We start from the raw sequence: 19,421 nt of genomic DNA, 5'->3' as shown, positions 1-19,421 counted from the left end.
CGCCGGGGGCAGCGGCGGAGCGTGGTCGCTCCTCGGGAAGGTCGCCGCGGTGGCCGCGGAGAGCAGTCAGCGGCCGGCGTGCGGCCGGGTGGGTTCGGCGGGCACCACGTGAGCCGGCGCGGCGCGGAGACTGCCGTTGGAGCCGGGTGAGAGACGACAGGCAGCTGCGGGCCACCGGGCGCCCGCCGGTACTGGAGAAGAGGAGACAGCAGGTGGGTCGGGACGGAGGGGAGACTTAAGCTTGTAAAAAGATATTCTGGGGAGTTTCTTTTCGGGAGAGACTTCCTGGGCCATCAGCAGGATAATTACATGTATGGAATCACTGGATGCGCCCACTGATATCGAGCAAGACATGCATAGGGACATTGTCATGGCCAAGCTGTAAGTCAAGCAAACGTTCGACCTCTGCTCCAAGAGAATACGTGCGAAAATGGATCGGTATCGCACTGATAATACATATGTAACATGATGTCTGCGAAACAAAGCGTGAATTATATGAACCTAATTCGAGAGGGGAATTCCCACTACGACGGGTGTCCGACAGCGTGCGCCAACGTCTTTCTCAGTGCAAACGAGCGAGCCGTCACGAGCTACGGACGTGCACGTAGCTCGACACGTGGAGGAATTATAGTGGCTTCGGGACAAACTAAAATGACCAAGGTACCGGAGCAGATAAAATGACAAAAAACGGAGGTAAAACTATCAATGATATAGTTACATAAATTATTACATAACACAAGCGATAAATACTCATCGCATTGCAACATCAAATGCCCTATTGGCACGAACATCAACTATGCCTATGTCATTGTTTTACATGCATCTCTATAATCACTTGCCTCTGCGATACGGCACAGACCGTTCATTCCACTGCATAATTCTCACACAGCCCCCACTCCACACCTTCTTGGGTCGGCCTTCAAGGAGTCGGATGCTAATTAGATGCGCCGCGCCGCGTGCCATGCCTTCCTTATGACGACTGATGAGCACGTGACCTTGGAGGACATATGTGACGAGTTGGGCTTCTAAGCGAACCGCCAACACCGCGGAACGCATAGGATTTCCGCTGCACACCACCGCAAACGTTTGCTTTAGGATGTTGCTTTTCGCGGGTTGTAAATAAGCAATGAATAGCTGGGGCGACAGGTATTTACAGCATACAGTAGTTAGCATGCTTCACACCACTAAATCAATGTGTTTCAGGCAGGGGCGGATCCAGGAAAACTCCAAGGGGAGGGTCATGAATCGATGTGGTGCCCCTACCTATACCCAAAATTAAAAACTCAACGGATTTCGTCCACTTCATTTTGGTGGTGCCCCCATCTTCAGTTTATTTTTTATTTTTATTTTTTTTTATTTTTAGTCAGTATCTTAACTCTTAGCCACAACCACATTTACCAATTGTAAGCAAGTATATATGAATGTGCTATGTGTATATATGTTGTGGACGCAGAGTAGTGAGTACTCACCAGGAACGTTATCAGGTAAGCGAATCGTTGTCAGTCCGACGAACTTGACCCTGGCGTCTAAAGGGTCTGTCCTTGACACTTCAGGCTTGTCAGGGGCACCAAAGTCCTTCCAGGGACACCACAAACCTGTCAGGGGCACCTACGGCCTTGTAGGGGCGCCACAGGCCCGCCAGGGGCACCACAGGCCTGCCAGGAAGCAGGGGCACCACAGGTCTAGCAAGTATACACGACAGGCCTGTCAGGGGCACAACGGGCCTGTTGGGCCCATGAGCACCCCTAGGGGCAGGGGCACCACAGTCCTTCCAGGGGCACCGCAGGCCTGTGAGGGGCACCAGCGGCCTAGCAGGGGCACCAGTCAACACAGGCCTGCCAGGGGCACCACAGACCTGCCAGGGGCACCAGAGGCCTGCCAGGAGCACCACCGACCTCGCAGGGGTAACTTGGGCCTGTCAGGGGCACCACGGGCCTGTCGAGAGGCACTTCAGGCTTTTCAGGGGCACCATAGTCCTCTCCGGGCGGCAGGGGTAGCAGGGGTAGCAGGGGCACCAGAGGCCTGCCAGGGGCACTACAGGCCTAGCAAGGGCACCACTGGTCTATCAGGGGCACCACGAGCCTGTCATAGCCAGGCATCTCAGGCTTATCAAGGCCCAGGGGCACCACAGGTCTGTGAGGGGCACCAGCGACCTAGCAGGGGCACCAGTCAACACAGGTCTGCCAGGGGCGCCACAGACCTGCCAGGGGCACCACAGACCTGCCAGGGGCACCAGAGGTCTGCCAGGGGCACCACCGGCCTCGCAGGGGCACCTTGGGCCTGTCAGGGGCACCACGGGCCTGCCGAGGGGCACTTCAAACTTTTCAGGGGCACCAGTCCTCTCCGGGCGCCGGGGTACCAGCGGCCTAGCAAGGGCACCAGAGGCCTGCCAGGGGCACCACAGGCCTAACAAGGGCACCACGGGCCTGTCAGGGGCACCTCAGGCTTGTCAGGGCCCAGGGACACCACAGTCCTTCCAGGGGCACCGCAAGCCTGTCAGGGGCACCAGAGGCCTAGCAAGGGCACCACAGGCCTGCCATGGACACCACAGGCCTGCCAGGGGCACCACCGGCCTTGCACGGGCGCCTCAGGCCTGTCAGGGGCACCACGTGCCTGCCGGGGACACTTCAGGCTTGTCAGGGGCGTTACAGTCCTGTCAGGGCCCAGGGGCACCAGGCTCGTGGTGCCCCTGGCGGTCCTGTGGTGCCCCTGTCAGGACTGTGATACCCCTGATAGGCCGGTGGTGCCCCTGGCAGGTCTTGGGGCCCCCGGGCCTCAAGGGGGGGCCATGACCCATGTGACCCCCCCTTGGATCCGCCACTGGTTTCAGGTATGAAAATATTTTTATCTTAATATCAGGTAAGTCAAGTATGATTTATTTAAGTGAAGATCAATGGCATGACATAATTCATGCTTAATAGTAACCTGATGCGAGCACCAATTTGTGTCATGCGGATCATGACGGTGCAGTTCAATTCGTCTTAGACTGGGTCGTCTTCTATTGGCAGTAATATCGACGCACATACTACAGTGTCACGACTAACGCACCGTTGGGTCACGATGCTGTCCACCAAAGTCGTTGACCTTTCCATCAGTGCACTTTGTCAGTTTGACCCGTGTGGCAAGCACAGACTACGCCTGAACCATGCGCCAGAGTTTGGTATGTAGAAAGGAATTACACCCGTGTACAGGGGTCATCTGGGCTAAGAAGCTTACCCTTTGACAGAGCAGGGTGGAGATAGAGATCTGGATAAAAGGTGCATGTGAGTGGCCGGGAAGGCGAGCTGGGATCACCGCGGATTACCCAGATCGGTCGGACAGAGGTCTGACCTGTAACCCGAGTGTCCAGACGATCGAAAGGATGTCATTCTATTGTCTCGTTTCAGTTCTACAAGAAGTGTCGCTTATGTAGAGCATTTCTTGCATTTTCGTCTGCATATGAGATGCAGTATAATGCTAGCGAACTTTCCTGAGCTCCAAAGTCGTATAATGCAACACCGAATTCGCATATAATGCACTTCTAGGTGACAACAAAGAGCGTCATAAATTGTTCACGCTGCGGCGAAGAAGAGTGAAGACGCAGGCAGCCGTGACGCTGTTCGTCACCAGCGCGTCACTTTCGCCGCCGCCGGTGTCACTGTGTCGCATCACGACACGATGTAACACCGGACATCTCGGCCCCGGGGGACGGTACAGGACAGAGCAGGACGTTTCACCATGGTCCCGGACTGGGTGTTGAGGTCGGGTCACATTACCGTGACCGAGGAGAGGAGAGGCGACTGTGACAGAGGGTATGGAAGAGCACGAACACTGCCCACAACGTGTGTAGATCCGGAGACTGTGTGTGCGGGTCTCAAGGGTCAGCACCGCACGTCTCAGTGACGTTTACATATGTCTTTGGGAGCACTTGTTATGAGCAAAAGACAGGCGGCCTGTGTCACATTTGAGTGCCAAGTGCTCTACTTCAGAACAAAAACGAAGTGGGCTTGACGTTCTGATAGATAAAGTCAACGACGTTTCAAAACCATTGCACATTCGACAAGCGCACGACGTTTTTGGGTGTCTATTAGAAAATTCCAAGTTCATGCCTCATCGAAGTCCAAGACATTCGACAGGCAGGCGTTCCATCCATGAGTACAATACTCATCGCGATATGTATGTCACCTATAGGAGCAGACTCGGGGCCGATGTGAGGTATCGATACAGTCTGATTGGACGTGCGACTGCGGCTGACTGGAAGGCGTGGTCGACTCGGGCGCGGGAAGTCGCATTACGAAATACGATCGATCGTGTGAGTTTGTGGCAGAGAATCCAAGCATAAAGAGGCGATGTCATCCACATCACACGATGCTTATTTAAATAAGGACGTTCCGTCACTTAGGGCTTAGGCGTGGCCTAGACATTATCCATTATGAGGTGACCACATGTGTCAGCCTTAATGGGGAATTAAGTACCCCATTCAATCTTCCTTGCCCTAGATGAAGCCCAAGGCTTTTAGAATAGCACCTGCATGACTACCAAGCCATTCCTCACAATGGGATATGTTGGTGTGGCTTTCAGAACGATTAGCAATCACGATGCAGCAGTAACAATGCGGTCGTGTATTTAATTAAGGCGGTTATAATGCCATTAGCATTTCATTGTGGTCAGTTGGTGCGGTACGAGGCATGGATGCAGCCGCTAGGAGTGTCCCTTGCTTCTTCACCCGACCATGAAGGCAAACATTTTTTTCTTTTTCAAATCTGCTGGGCGGGATTCGGGAGGGGGAGACTTGGGACGCCCTTGAACGGATGCTTGAACTTGAACGGATGCGTCAGGCTCATTGCCGCCTCCCTCGGTTCGTGGCCCAAGAGGTGACTTCAGGAAGGGAAAGGGGTAAGATACAACTTTTGCCCGTCAGTATGTTCCACTTTCGCGGCGCTGTTTATGAGATGAATGTAAGCGAAAGTCTGTAATGTCGAAAGTACAAACATCACAAAAATTAGTGCTTTTCACTTGTGGATGCCCGTAGCATAACCGCAAGAAAGAAAAAACATTTCAACAAATTTATCAAAACCCATTCCGCTCGTCCCGAACAAACAAAACATCCCTATCATCGTGCCCTCGACCTTCTCCATCCCGAACCAGAAGACACGGGTGATTTGTATGTGTTTGAACTGACCCTGACACGCACTGTGACCACGTCTCCGCATGTCTCGATCTGCGCGGGCCGACTGCGGTCAGATCGAGCGCCGCGTGTCACCTCTCTGAGGCCGCCCCGGTTGGGAAACTGACCCGTCCGAGCGTCGGACTGACATTACAATTGCCCGGCACCTGATGAGCGTCATCGCATATGCTCTGTTCTCCGGCCATTTAAACACGAACGTGGCCTTTACAAATGCCACGCCGGCGCCACAACAATTTAACGGCCTCAACCTTTGTGTGTGCTGGTGCTGAGCGTCACGCTTTGGCCCAAAGATCAGCAGTTTAGGCCGTCACTGAGAGGACTAATTGGACATCCGAGCTGTTATAAACGGATCTAAAGAGCAGCCTTAATGCCGTCTGTTTTTCTTTACACAGAGATGTTGACAGGCTCATCTGCTTGATCTCGGTGAACTAATGGGACCATGGTCACGGTCAGGCGTGAGTTGAAACTAGTGGTTTGAAAGTTTACATTATAAAGGTACTACCGAGGCACACTGTGTTATGCTTGTATAAAAGGTGCAGCATCAAACCGACACGCAGTGGGCGACATATGGTTTAGGAGCAAATGTAATGGCTGAGAGCTGGTAGGTATTGGAAGGAGCGGGGAAGGTTTGAACCGTTTATACAATAAGAACCTGTTTATCAGTCTCGCCGTATCCATTCACTGTCCAAAAGACTGTAGGATGGATCTATGGCCGTTAAAAATCAGGTGCAGAATTTTTAATGAAACATGCAAAAGTAAATTTAGCTCACGTTTGTCGCAGCATATTTAAAGGCTAGCGGCAATGATAAAAAGGCAAACATAATCAATTTATCATTTTAAAATAACAGCCTCACGAATCACTACCTAAGCGTCATGGTCTAACAAGCATAACTGACACGTTTGAGTAGGTCTCTGTCACGGGACATGGGCGCTAAGTTCAGGCCTGTGACGGTTTCTCTGTCATTCCGACTCGACCGAAGGGTGGGCTTACGCCAGAGTTGATAGAACTGAGATGATCGCGGTTTCTCTCCATTTTGGGACCATTTCGGCGCTATCGGAACATCGTCAGAAATCGCCGCATCGTGTTTGCGATTCCAACCGACGCCGTTCGCAAAAACGTTTACGACAGTACCGAGGTATGCGCATCGGTTGTTAAATAGGCGCTGTTGGCATTCGCGATACTTAGGAAGAAGAATTCGCCGGGTCAATGCGTTTAGACAATAGGGCGTGTCCAGTTAAACTGTCAGAGTCGTGTACTCCTTGCGTACGCAGGGTAATAGATATTGCGGTCGGATAGCGATCAGTGGCTGATCACGACATGAGTTAGGTTTAGAACTGTCAAGTAGAATGATGAACTGCTTTTAATGTTCCAAGAACTATGGCATTAAGTATTACCAAGGGCAGCACTTACCTAAGCTTCATGAATGCAATGATCAGAATCCTTTTGCTTACCTACGTAAATTCCTAAGAGCGCGGTTAGAGCTGCTTTCGGAGAAGAATAGGCACATGTCTCTATCAGTGGCGAGATCTGACAGCTGAGGGTAAGCCCCCCCCCCGGCCCCCTTTGTGACCATGCATGCCATTGTTCGGTCACTTGCCATTCAATGTCAGGAAATGGTAATGAAAATCTCTCAAGATACCGACGGACAGGCTTCGGGCCCCTCAAATACTTGGGTATTTCATCGGAGTAGTTGTTCCCGGAAGATATGGTTTACCACGTTTGCCTTGTTGCGTCAGGCTATTTCGCTAAGCGTCAACCCTCTTGTAAGTTTGTTTCCAGTGGCATTCTCACGCAGACATCGATTGACAATGACACAATACAGTGATTGACTTGTGCCTATTTTTAGCCATCCGCAATAGAGCACACTCATTGTAGTTGCAACCAGACAATCGCAATCGCACGTCACGGAATATTTATTACGATTTATCACTCAGTTGTGGCCACGTTTCCGTTTGCGGTCCTGCATGGACGATGGCCAATGTCTACCTCCGAAACCATCGAGGTCACTCGTGCATCCCCCACGAGCTCACATATTTCGGCTGTCAACATTACATATTTAAATATTGGGTCACATGTGGAGGCATTCAGCAATTGTTGTCATTTTGCAAGAACGATCATGTGATTCGCTTGCTGCGGGAAACATGTTCAGAACCTCTGTAACTCACTATCATAAAGATTCCGTGTCGAGGTTGAGCTGATAAATGAGCGACCGGTGAGCGTTTGCGGCTTTTCGCGTTCGCCACATGCCTGCTCGTTCCCCACGTAACTCCAGCGCGTTCAGCTCCAAATAGCTCAGCTGACAACTACTCCCTGGACCAGGAACCATCCATCCGATCGCATTGCTCAATCCCTCCCACGCCATAGAACGTAACTAATCGCACCAGATACCAAACGCGAGACCGGACCCGCCCTAAGTCACTAAACATCCTACTCACCACCCAGAACCGGTAAACAAGCCACGGGGTGCCGAACGGCTCCGTTTTCCCTCTCCACGACAGATGGGTAACCGGCGCCCGACCGCCGTGGCGGTGTCCGAGAATGGCTCAATCTGGTCTGAAGCACTGCTGCGGCGGTGACTGAAGTGGCCTGCTCCGGAGCCGCAGCGCCAGTCTGTTCAAAGACACTGCAGAGTTACCAGTGGCAGCTCCCTCGGTTTTTGCACGCTACATATTTGCAAGTACCTATCACGCGTCGACTTCGCAGCGTATAGCAAGTTACCTTTCTGTGCGTAGTCGCAGTCGCACGGCCAGAGTGGACGGTGTTACCTTTTTGTGCGTACTCGCAGTCTCCCATCCCGAGTGGATAGTGTTATTTTCATGTGCGCAGTCACAGTCTCGAGAACAGAGTGGATAAGGAGTGTTATGTTTATGTGTGCAGTCGCAGTCTCCGTATCAGAGGAGTGTTATCCTTATGTGCGTGATTGCAGTCTCCCTACCAGATTGGTTAAATAGACTATCCAGCCGGTCAAGTCAGCCGATGGCTTCAGTCTCATTCCAGAGACCGTTCGCTCCGTGTATTTACACAAACACAGACTCAGTCTTCCTTTGAGGTCACACACGGCTCCTGATATCGCGTGCGCTGCTCGCTCTATCTACTTGCGATGCCATCGAAGGCAGCGAGCGCCATTCGCTCTTTGTATACCGGTCTCACGCATCGGGCCATATTTCACTGGCTGTCATCGTAACGTTATCACGCGGCCTTGAGGGCGCCCCGGCAGTCGCAGTGCGTGCACCTCGGCGTCCAAAGGTAAACGGTAGTGTGACGGTAGTCTATGGCTGTCTCGCTGCGGATTGCCTTGGGTCAATATCCGTGAATAGATATATGGGACAGTCGTGTCAGCCGTGCCTAGTGCTGACTGGCAAGAGCTGTTGAAGTGACAGTTATGGCTCATAATCAGAGTAACAGCTGGTAACAGCAGCGTTTTACCGGCATATTGCTGGTTTTAGGGCGGCTGTGAACTGAAGTGTCATGTGGAAAATATATGTGACCCCGAGGCAGCAGTACTTTCTGCTATGTCACCAGTCGCCAGTATAGTAAATGTCGAGCATACTACAGAACTAAGGGCTAAAAACTGCTCCTCGGACGTGAGGGAAATTAAACCAATGAGTTGGTAGATGGAGGTTGGAAAACCTTACCTTAGAAAAGTATGGTACCAATGGGAAAACAGAAACAGGGCAGCGCCAGCGATTCGCCCATGACTCAGCTGAGCCATAGAACACGTTGCTCTACGTTGCGACATTGAAAAATAAAAAACAACAGCAACACAACACGGCAGAGGAAACATACTGCTCCCAGATCATCTAACAACTCTTTCACCTCGCGCGGTGACTTCACGACTCTAATAACTCCACCGTCCCCATCCAACTCCGCCCTGCTTTCCGGCGGCTCCATCGTCGCCTGGTGGCCATCATTAGGCGCGGTATCGGCGCTGCGGCGGTCACGGCGCCGCGGGGACGATCCCGACGTGGCTGGCGGCCGGACCCATCAGCGATGAGCCCGTGACCCGGCGACCTAAGTGACACGCGCCGCCCGCCCGCCCCGGCGCGGCGGCCCATCCGGCCGGCCCGCCCCGCCCGCCGCCCGCCAATCTCACCAGTTGGGCAATGGGGTTGCCCGGACAGCGGGCAATGTGGCGCACCGGCCACAAAAAGTGGCCGGGAAGCGCGCCACATCCCCAGAGTCCGGTGAATGGTCACAAGTCGGTGATATTCCAGAAAGTGGCATTGGCCTAAAGATAAACGGTTCTGTGAATGAGTGCAATGCCGAATGACTGCATACTTTCAGAAACTGAAAAGTTAAAAGAAGTGGTTAACAGTGACATGGCATAGCAGGATAATCAGGGCTTAAGTCCTGTGAGTAAATGTCTCTGCTCTCTGCTCTACTCGGATCATCTGTTCACTGAAAAATGTCACTTTTTCACAGATCAAAGGCTTTTAACAAACTTCCTCAGCGAAAAGTTGCCAGCTTACAAGAAACATACTCTACTTTCAAGAAACATTCCTTCAGACAAGCAGCTACCGAGTTAAACCGTCTCCGTTTTCATTTAAATGCATCAAATAAAATGCATCGTTTTCTCTCATAGAGGTCGATAAGACCATCATTGGTCTCATCATGATGTGTACGATTTAGCTAGCATCGCATCATTGCAGTATACTGTGACATTACACGAGGTTACAAGTATCGAGATTCATTCCGTGCCTGAGCCATTATGTACATATGTGTTGTATGTCGAATTTTCCTTCGACGAATACATAATACGAATACGATAGGCTCTACGTGTCTGCCTTGGCATGGAACCTGCTGGCATCATAGACCGAACAATATAGTGACCATGGACGGTATATCGAGACTTTAGATCTACATGTCTCCGATAGTCTTACGAATCGAATCACATTTTGTAAGCATCAGTTGTGTAATAAACGACCATGATGCACGAAGCTATCGGTGAATTGCAAACTGCCTTGCATTTACATACCATATCTCCAGGCGTTATCGATGTTGCCAACGCCCACGAGTGAAAGGATGACGGCCGAAACAAGTTGTATTAGTGAAAATATTTCGCTTCACTTGCATACAAGTGATACAACATACAAGCAAAGAATAGTAACCGATTTATCGGCAAGTGATTGCACGTCGGTAATTGCTTTACAGAGGCTAGGTGCTAGAACGTTGGTAAATTGTTGGTAGTAGCTCGTCTCCACGCGATGTGTTTAACCTTCGGTCCAAAATCCTTTACGATGGGTGCGCTTGGATAGCATAGGTCGGTACCATACATCCTACAAGTACACAATGAGCTCTGTTTACCGGTGAGCGTGTTCCGTAAACACGTGTTCGGATATCATGTAAATCATATGGCCGAATAACATCTAACTTCAAGATGTACTTAAATCCCATCAAACAATCCTATAATACAAAGCATGCACATATTCCAAGCAGACAGCATATGAGATGGGCCACCTTCCACCCACATTTCCCACTGGATCAGCCGATCTCGAGCCGCTGATCAGCCGAGCTTAGCCGCTGATCAGACGGGACGCATGCCGACGCGTGTCCCATTTTGCAATGAGTGACCGCATTGCCGCACAGAAACGCAGCAAGCTGGACGACCTTATGGTCAGTGAACGCAAGGTTCGGAAATTCTCCCCCAAAAACTGAGCATCGGAAACGGGCTGGGAATTCGACGATTCATATTCTCACGTCATACAGATGCTTTAGGTGCTGAGTCTTTGTCTGCTTTACTGGCTAAAAACGTAATTATCGCCCGAATAACCGTTCTTCGCCGAATGTCTGACCATGAGAACACAAATTACCCGTGTTAACTACGCATTTTGATTGGCAGGCTGAAGTGGCAGTACCCCAGTGCTCGCTTCTGACGGGCAAACAGAAGTCAAAGTAAGCTATTATGACTCGTCGCGACCTCTCCATTCAAAACAAAGCCATATCAGCTCACGTTAACAGCGCCTGAGCACCACTTTGAAGCTCCGCGAGTGCTACTGGTCATCAAAAGGCCTTCGCATTGTTTATCTTCTATTCGGAAACAAAGGCAGTACGTCACATTGAGTGATAACTTACAATACCGGACATGGCGAACTCGAGCGCGGCTAAATCCGGCAGCATGAACGTATAAGTGCCAATCCGGTTATATTACGGGACCATTTGGTGAATTCACAAGCACCCTCAACAATAAACAGCGCGACAAAGGGTCTGTGGGAATTTGGTGCAGCTTAGGTACTGCTGACACTGGCGAACTTTTTGTGAGCGGACTGGGGCTGAATGGAGTGACTGAAGAATGTGGTTCGGTCCAAACACGACGGGAATGAGCCGGTCCACGTTCGGTGATGGGCGGCTGCGGCAGGAATCTGGCGATGTCGCAAAGACTGACAACGGAGTGGTCTCCCGTAAAAACCCTCCCCGAATCAATAATATCATCGGTGAAATAGACTGAACGGCGTGAGAATCTTAACTACTTCAGAGAAAGGCGTTACACTGATACACTCAATTACTCTGCAGTCAATTAACTAACGGCATATTTCTTTGTTTACAATATTCACATTTTATTCAACGATGCATTGCATGCCTACATGTTTCTCCATAAAAAACACATTAGGCTCAGCCTCTTACGAGCATCGGTAGAAAGTGACGGATCTGTCATAGCAGGAAATCACTGTCACATTCACCAAACTGCCAAATATCTTGTTAGAATGGTATCCAGTATCCACCACTGCTCATTGTTATCTCCTACGACTGTCTATCAATGACATCCCGTTCTTTCTGTTTCAGATGAGCCATGGCGCCTCATTTGTGGCGCTCGTTTCTCCTTCTCTGCACGCTGACCGGACTGCGACGAGCTTCCGCTCAACAGGTGATATCAATAACCGATTCTATCTTCCTTCGTTTGGATTTGAACTGCAAGCGACGACTTTTAGGCTTTACATACTCGACCGTTAGGTAGAAACAGTCACGGACCACCTTCAAGGAACGTTTTCTCGTGAAAAAAGAATCCGACAAAACTATAATATCCACGCTAAAGTGTTGTAGGAAAAATTATTTAAGAAAAATGTTTCTCATCAAAACTTAAAATACAAACTAAGAGATATCGAACACATTTTTTTCACACTCTGCAGCCTATAATAAAGTCTGACTCTATAGCATATCTTTTTAAATAAGTGCGAATGATTTCATAATTAACGAAATAATCAATAACATAACATTTGGAAAAGTCGTTCAACGCCAAAACGTTGGTTATTAGATCAATTCATCAGCCCGTCCGAACCCGACGAAGGGTCACCGGTCGCCCCACACCCGCCGTGTAATCACCCAGGTGTGTAAGAGCCGCCGCGCTCACCGCCCGCGTCTCCCCAGCTGACGTGGTCGTAATGGCGGTCCGGGGTCGCCGCCTCTCCCACAAGGTCAGCACACATCCTGCTGCTGTGGTCCGCCCTCGCCCGGCGTAGGTATATCAGCCGGTGTCGCGTCCATCCCTGCCGCAAGGCTTGGGCTGGTACCCTTCCGCACCGTCGCGTCGGTGGAGGGGGCGTCGATGGCAGCGGCCAGCGGGGGCGTCGGTGGCTGACACGGGTCGGGCAGGGTCACCACCACCCAGAGGCAGGCCCGGGGGTGCTCCAGCGAGGCGGAAGCGCCGCTTATCCTGTATTATGCTGCGTCACTGACTCACGTCAGCTCGGCCGCGCCTGAATTGTCCGACAGACGGGTGGTAGCGCATAATGGTACGGATACAGCCGCCGTCAAACGCAGCTCCAAACAGCCCGGCCCGGGTGACAAATGGAAATGTGACCTCTGAATGCTCGACGACTGCGGAAAATCGTTGGTTATTTGGGGGATGATTTTCTGAAAGCCTTTTGACACCTGAAAGAGCGTGTTTAGGAGTGAAGCTAAACCATGATGAGCGAATTTGTCGGCGAGATTCGCACAAAATATGTCCATCAGTGATTAATGTGATCCAGCCAAGCCTGTCAGAGAGCAAAGTGCCAGATGTGTGGACGTGGAGGGAGTAAATAAATTATACCTAACTTACACATAAATACACCCATCAAGAAACGCTGGACATGACTGTCTATCAAGATAAACCATTGCTACGCCCCCTCCCGAAAAGGAAACATTAAACTATACGCAGCTTAGATGATCACTGCAAATGCAAACGTGATGATCCGGATCTCCGATAATAAAGCTATTCAGCCACTCAGCAAACCGCCTGGTCTTCTCAGCAACGGCAAAACTGCTGGCCTTGCTTCGCAATGTGCAGTTATGCACTAATTGCCATTTACCAAGTGCCTTGGTATGTGTTAACTGTTAGTCACTATCCGACGCCGTACGCTTGATTATATAGTTCTGCGCGGCCCGCCCCTCCATCCCGTTCGGCCCGTTCCGCTGGTAAACGTTACTCGATGCCGCCCCCTTTCGTGATGCTGTGGGGCGCTGATATCGCCTTCCGACCCGCCTCCCATTGCGACTCGTTCCCAATGCACAAATCGTGCCCTTTCTGCGTTATTTCGGACATGTTCTCCACGCGCAAGTGGGGAGCTATAATGTCTATTTACCTGTTGTCTATTTGGTTTGTCTATTACCCTGTTGGATAATAGACAAACCTATTGGCAATAAATCTGTATTAGACCATAGACAAACCTATCCGACCACGACGAGGACGACATATGCCATTTATTGATGTCAGCTATGAAAACAAAACTTTAATCTTCTGTATTCATAACTCTCAACTCTGTGTCGTTCACCCACCAACGGATGGCTGAAAAGTGCACAAATCGCATAGTTGCTAACGGCTCACGCATGCTCCCAGACCAGTCGTCCGTAATTTTCAGTTTCATTGCGCTTCGTTAAATTTCGTTTTCTCGGCCGTATGTTTTAGTTGCAGCGGGCTGTTATGTTTCAATTTCACCGAAACATTGTTTCAGCTCACACGATTTCTCTGTTTCAGTTCATATCCGATAACCTTCTGACGTCTAACGGCGAAGAGTCGGTGTGTCTGAGTCGCTCCGGGGGCTACTACGCCGACCTGGCCGACGACTGCAGCTCGTACACACTGTGCGCTCCCGGAGGACGCCAGTTCGACTTCTCCTGTCCGCCCGGGACCCGGTTCCACCAGCAGTTCCTGGTCTGCGATCACGAGTTCCGAGTGGACTGTGCAGAATCGCCGCGCTACTACGCGCTCAACGAGCTGATTGGCCGGGAGGAGCAGGGAGCAGGTCAGTGAGAAAAAGGAGAGGATAATAGTTAGCAGGTGTGCCATGTAACACGGTCTTTGATGCATTATTTAGTGTCAGAGAATACTTCACGGACATGAGAATGTACACGAGCGGAACAGCACCGGATTACAAGGCTGATAAAATAATGAGCTACATAACAAGCAGACAGCAGAACACCTCATGTAACTACCTCCTTGCACCAACTATGACGATTGTTGCTCGAATAACATAATGTACAAGGAGGAAGGCTCCTCATTCTATATACTGTAGAAGGAACATGACGAAATGAAAACTTTTGTTTCAGAGTCGACGAAGCAGGAGACACGCACCACTCCGACCAAATCTTCTCAGTCGCAGTTTGCGGTCTCGAGAGCGCCGCTGGAGCCGCTGGTGTCACCACAGAGGTCACTCAACCCCGCCTCCAGTAACCCCGCTCCGCGCCGGTCACCGTTTACCCGTCCCCAGTCGCAGCGGCCGACCGTCTCCCGGGCGGCGACTCCCTCCCAGCGGGCACCCGTTCGAGCACTCCCAGTGGCGGAGGTGGGACAAACTCTGCTGGATCTGGTGCAGATCTCAACACGCGAGTCCAGGCAGCGACCGGCGGCGGATGGAAGCCCTCGGCGTCCCGGAGCGGTCGGAGTCGAGCCCCGCAGCCGTCAGTCGCCAGTGTCACCTGCAGTGCCCGCTCTGCTAACACAGGTGGCAGCACTGGGTCGTACGGCGGCCCAACCCAAGGCGGCGCCACGGAGCAGGCCCTCGGTGGTACCCCAGGTGGCGCCACAGGTCAGGCCAGGCCTCACCCAGGAGGCCCCGCTGCGCCGGCCAGCCGCCAGACGACAGCAGGCGCCCAACTTCCGAGGGACATTCTTCCCGGCTCGGCCGGAGCTGCCGCGACAGGAGCCCCGACAGGGGCTTAGCCGGTTCGAACGACTCAACAAGAGCCTCCCCAGCCCTCCAGCTGGCAATAAACCATCTCGGCCGCGAGGGGTCGGAAGGAAGGTGCGGTTTCCGGCTCGGAAGGTACGCCCAGAGCCGCCGCCGCCGCCGCGCCCGCCCGCCGGCCGGCGTCAGAGTGTGCGGGCGGTCGGCGGAGGCTGGAGGCCAGCGCTGCGGAGTGTGCCCGGCACCGACCCCCGCTGCCCCCGCTGTCTGGCGGCGCTCATCACACGGTGGGACAGCTGCTTCCCGTGCGTCTCTGTGCTGAGATGAACAGGTAAAGCTCTGTTCACACCGAAACGGTGATCCTGTGTAAACTTTGAGCAGGTGAAGCTCTGTTCACACCGAAACGGTGAACCGTAGTAAACTTTGAGACGGTGAAGCTCTGCCGACCCAGAGACGATGTCGATGAAACCGTGTTTAGATAAAGTCAGTGAAGAAATTCTTCGCTCAGTAAGATCGGTGTAGAACTGTTCGTCACAGACGACACATTGTTCCGAAGTCGCATGAAGCTCGATGTGTAGGTCAGTTGAGATCCATTCATGTATGTGAGTGAAGCTCTGATTGTACTGAGTCGGCGACGCTGCATATTCGTCGACGTAATGGTCATATCGTATGGTCATATCATAAAGGATCTTCATCTTACTCAGAGACAAAGCACACAAAGATGGTACGAAGAGGAATACTACTGATGCTGCAGGCATCACAAGAATATCACATGAAGTTTACGAGGAGCGACTTAAAACTAAAAATAACCTAAAATAAGAAATTCGTTTTCTTCGTAACTTCGCCACTAGATTTTTGCCTCCTTGAACGAGGGTTACGAGACCTCTGTCAAATGCTATCAGTATCCAATAGACAGATTCAAAGGAAGAAGAACTGACTTCTAAGAATGGGATTCAAACGTCACTGGCGAGCTTAGGGAATGAAATCTGTAGGAACGACTGATATGGTAATCTAGTTAGGTGACAAGCTCTCATGCCTAAGATGAACGTTAAACATGACATCTATTCTCCATTTTCTCATCAATGTACTGGCTTCGGTTGCATATTTCACTCTTCAGTTAGCTCGAGTTAATTACAAATCATATCTTCGTCGTTCTCAAATGTAATACGGAGAAATGTCAAGCACTAATAACCAACTAATAGGATAAGTAAGTGGCAACATATCACAGAGTAGCGATGGAAAGGCTCCAGAGTTGAGCTACAATGATCACGGTAAGATAAGAATAAGAACAGATATCAAGTGAGTCTGTTTACAAGCCCGTCTGCACCCGTTGACTCTTATGTACCAGAGCCTTTAAATGTTGTACCGTCATGTACTGTCATGTGCTAATTTTCATGTGAGTGGTTTCCTTAAATACCGATGTGAAAAATACAATAGAAATAAGGCCAGTTTTTATATATCAAGGTTTAGTATATAAATCGATGCATTAAGACACTCTGAGAGCCAGAAAGATAGTGCTGCAGAAAAAGCTTGGATGCATGAAATATCACACTCATTAATTATCCAATACATATGAAATTGATGGATGGATGGATGGATGGATGGATGGATGGATGGATGGATGGATGGATGGATGGATGGATGGATTGATGGATGGATGGATGAAAAAGAACACTTAAAGTACATTTAGCATCTGCATCTAACGCCAGCACATTCATTGCATCGCTGGATCATCGCATATCATCACGTCCGAACACATCACAAAGCTACAAACTCCATACAAAAAAGAACGCACTGAAAGTCTTCGCTTCACAGGTACTGACTTCGAAATGGGCACCACGAATCCCTATATCTCTCCCAATATCTCTCAGAGGAGGCTCTCATCCGAGTCCGAATCCCGGTCTACGCCCTTCAGCAGCTCCTCCACCTTGTCCAGGATCATGTCCACCACCTCTGGCACTGGCGCAGAGTGCGACAGCGTCAGGGGCACCTCGCGCCGCCACCGGCCGGCTGTCGACGCCAGACAGAGGGTGGCCGGGCGGCGCGGGTAGGCAGCCAGCAGCAGCTCAGCCACGGCCCCGTCCCATCGCAGCGATATGCGGCTGCAGTCGGCGCTCAGGTCCAGCAGACGGTCGGGCGCGGCGGTGACCAGTGCGGCCACCAGCAGCCGGCGCGCCCGGCCCGCGTCCGAGCCCTCCTGGAGTTGGCGCTGGGTGAGCTCGGTAACCAGCTGTACGTACTCGGTGAGTGGCCGGCTGGCCGGCGGCGGTAGCCGACAGTCAGTCGCCAGCGCCGCCAGCGCCGGGGACAGCCGCAGACGCGCCTTGACGCCACCGTTCTCCGTGGCTTTGAGCAGCAGCAGCGCGCACGGCCGCCGGCCCGGCGGTGGCCGCTCCCAGAGGGTCGACAGGTCCAGCGGGAGGCGGACCAGCACGTACAGCGCCGGGCGCACCTCTCCGGCGGCCACCATCGGCTCGAGGGCGTCCGGCCCGAGTTCAGCCAGCAGCTGGCTGTAGCCGTCCAAGAGGGCTCCGCCGGGGGTTAGCCGACTCACCACGTGCGACTTGTAGGCGGTGAGTAGCTGACGCAGCAGAGCCGGCAGGTCAGAGAGGCGGCGCCAGTCGCGCAGCGCCGGCACCAACTTCTCCAGATCGGCGGCGTCGCAGCTCGACAGAAACGTGGGGTCGTCGAAAATGAAATCTGCCGACACCGCGGCAAAACGTAGATATGCCAGTAGAACGAACACGGTATGCCCGGCCAGTAATCAGTCTGTTATCAGATTATTGCTATCTAATTAATCAATAACTGGTGTCTGGTTAATGGCGCAAAGTCATTTAGGTACATCAATTCAGAAGTGCAACAAGCTGTATGTGACAGACTGTAAGAACATCCATCCATAACAACTAAATATGTTTAAGGCAGTTAGCTCAAATGAACAATCAATCACGTCACATAGCTAGCGAATGGGCGGGGGGGGGGGGGCTGAAATGATGTGCTAACAAATGCAGGCAATATTATTATACAAAAAGTCACATGACAATCATTTCCTGTACACAGACTATGGAGACCAAAGGCTGTTGATAATGACATATACTAGTTAAGTGCTATTCTGATAAATTAAATAGCCATTTTAAATCAAGATATCCTAACTGATGCAGCCCTACTTCAAAGGCCACTGGTAGGTGACAGCAAGTTAACTCTAATGAAATGCAACGGATGACTCCATTCTCATCCACTGAGAAGTAATAATGGTGCAACAACCCAAAACAACAAGAGGTTAAATTTGATATCCAATGACCCTAACTTTCTCTACACCAACAGATCACTCATGACACAAACACTCAACTGACCTGGGGCCAGCTCCAGGTTGTCTGCACTCAGCAGCAGTCTCAGACCAAAGCTGGCATTGCTGTAGGGAACAGTGATGCTGACACGATCCAGTGTCGTGCAACTTGAATCGCCAGTATCATCTGCACTGCGGCACTCTTCCACGGAGCACTGTGAGCCGAGAAAACCTGGCACAGGGATGGCAGGAATTATCTTATAACATCAAGATAGTTTCAGCAATTTGCGTGAGAGCGTGACTCATGGTAAATATAGAGAACAACATATTGATATGGAATGACTGTGCTTTACATGACAAATATCATGAAAACATGTAAAAAAGAGGCCACTTAAAAACTTTGTGGCGAAAAATCCATGGCAAATATTTCAACTCAGCATCAACTCCACATAAGCCAGAGTTCTGATGATGGTTAAGATTCAATTCAGATCAAAAAAATGCCACGTACCAACTTCATCCAGACATATCTCGCTAAACAGAGACTCTGGCATTATTATTTTTCAATATCTTACTGGAAAGGAAAAAATTATAGGTAGCATTGATTCTAACACATTTCAATAACAATTCCAAAGAACACAGAAACCCAACACAATCATGAACCATTTTTTTATTCCAATCCCACTCCAATCTCCACAAAAAAGTTTCCGCCTTTTTTGTCATTGACGCGTCAGTATTGTATTGCTAAAAAGAGCTATAAACTGAACTTTTATTTCACTTTAAAAGCATTCTGATAATAGCTATGGATAAAAATTCTTACATGATATGATCTATTTTTTCCAATTATTCCTTTGAAATATTTAAATGGCCTGT

The 19,421-nt window shown here is 50.8% G+C and overlaps 2 protein-coding genes across 2 annotated transcripts; one reads left to right on the top strand and one right to left on the bottom strand.

The window, feature by feature from the left end:
- Positions 1-40: 40 nt before the first annotated feature.
- Positions 41-16,218, top strand: LOC122378504 (nascent polypeptide-associated complex subunit alpha, muscle-specific form-like). The gene is made up of 4 exons (XM_043359613.1): positions 41-212; positions 11,949-12,030; positions 14,119-14,386; positions 14,691-16,218. The coding sequence occupies exons 2-4, from the start codon at positions 11,956-11,958 to the stop codon at positions 15,593-15,595; spliced, it is 1,248 nt and encodes a 415-aa protein (XP_043215548.1). The 5' UTR covers positions 41-212; positions 11,949-11,955; the 3' UTR covers positions 15,596-16,218.
- Positions 16,219-16,708: 490 nt separating this feature from the next.
- On the bottom strand, positions 16,709-19,248 carry LOC122378505. The gene is made up of 3 exons (XM_043359615.1): positions 19,060-19,248; positions 18,619-18,783; positions 16,709-17,968 (listed from the first exon to the last, which is right to left on the bottom strand). Exons 1-3 carry the CDS (start codon positions 19,100-19,102, stop codon positions 17,136-17,138), a joined length of 1,041 nt encoding a protein of 346 aa, XP_043215550.1. The 5' UTR covers positions 19,103-19,248; the 3' UTR covers positions 16,709-17,135.
- Positions 19,249-19,421: the final 173 nt, after the last annotated feature.

This window comes from Amphibalanus amphitrite, unplaced genomic scaffold (genome assembly GCF_019059575.1).
Source record: "Amphibalanus amphitrite isolate SeventyFive unplaced genomic scaffold, NRLGWU_Aamphi_draft 000061F_arrow, whole genome shotgun sequence".
Lineage (NCBI taxonomy): Eukaryota > Metazoa > Arthropoda > Thecostraca > Balanomorpha > Balanidae > Amphibalanus > Amphibalanus amphitrite.
Note: the sequence above shows the minus strand (reverse complement) of the source record. Positions and strands in the feature narration are given on the sequence as shown.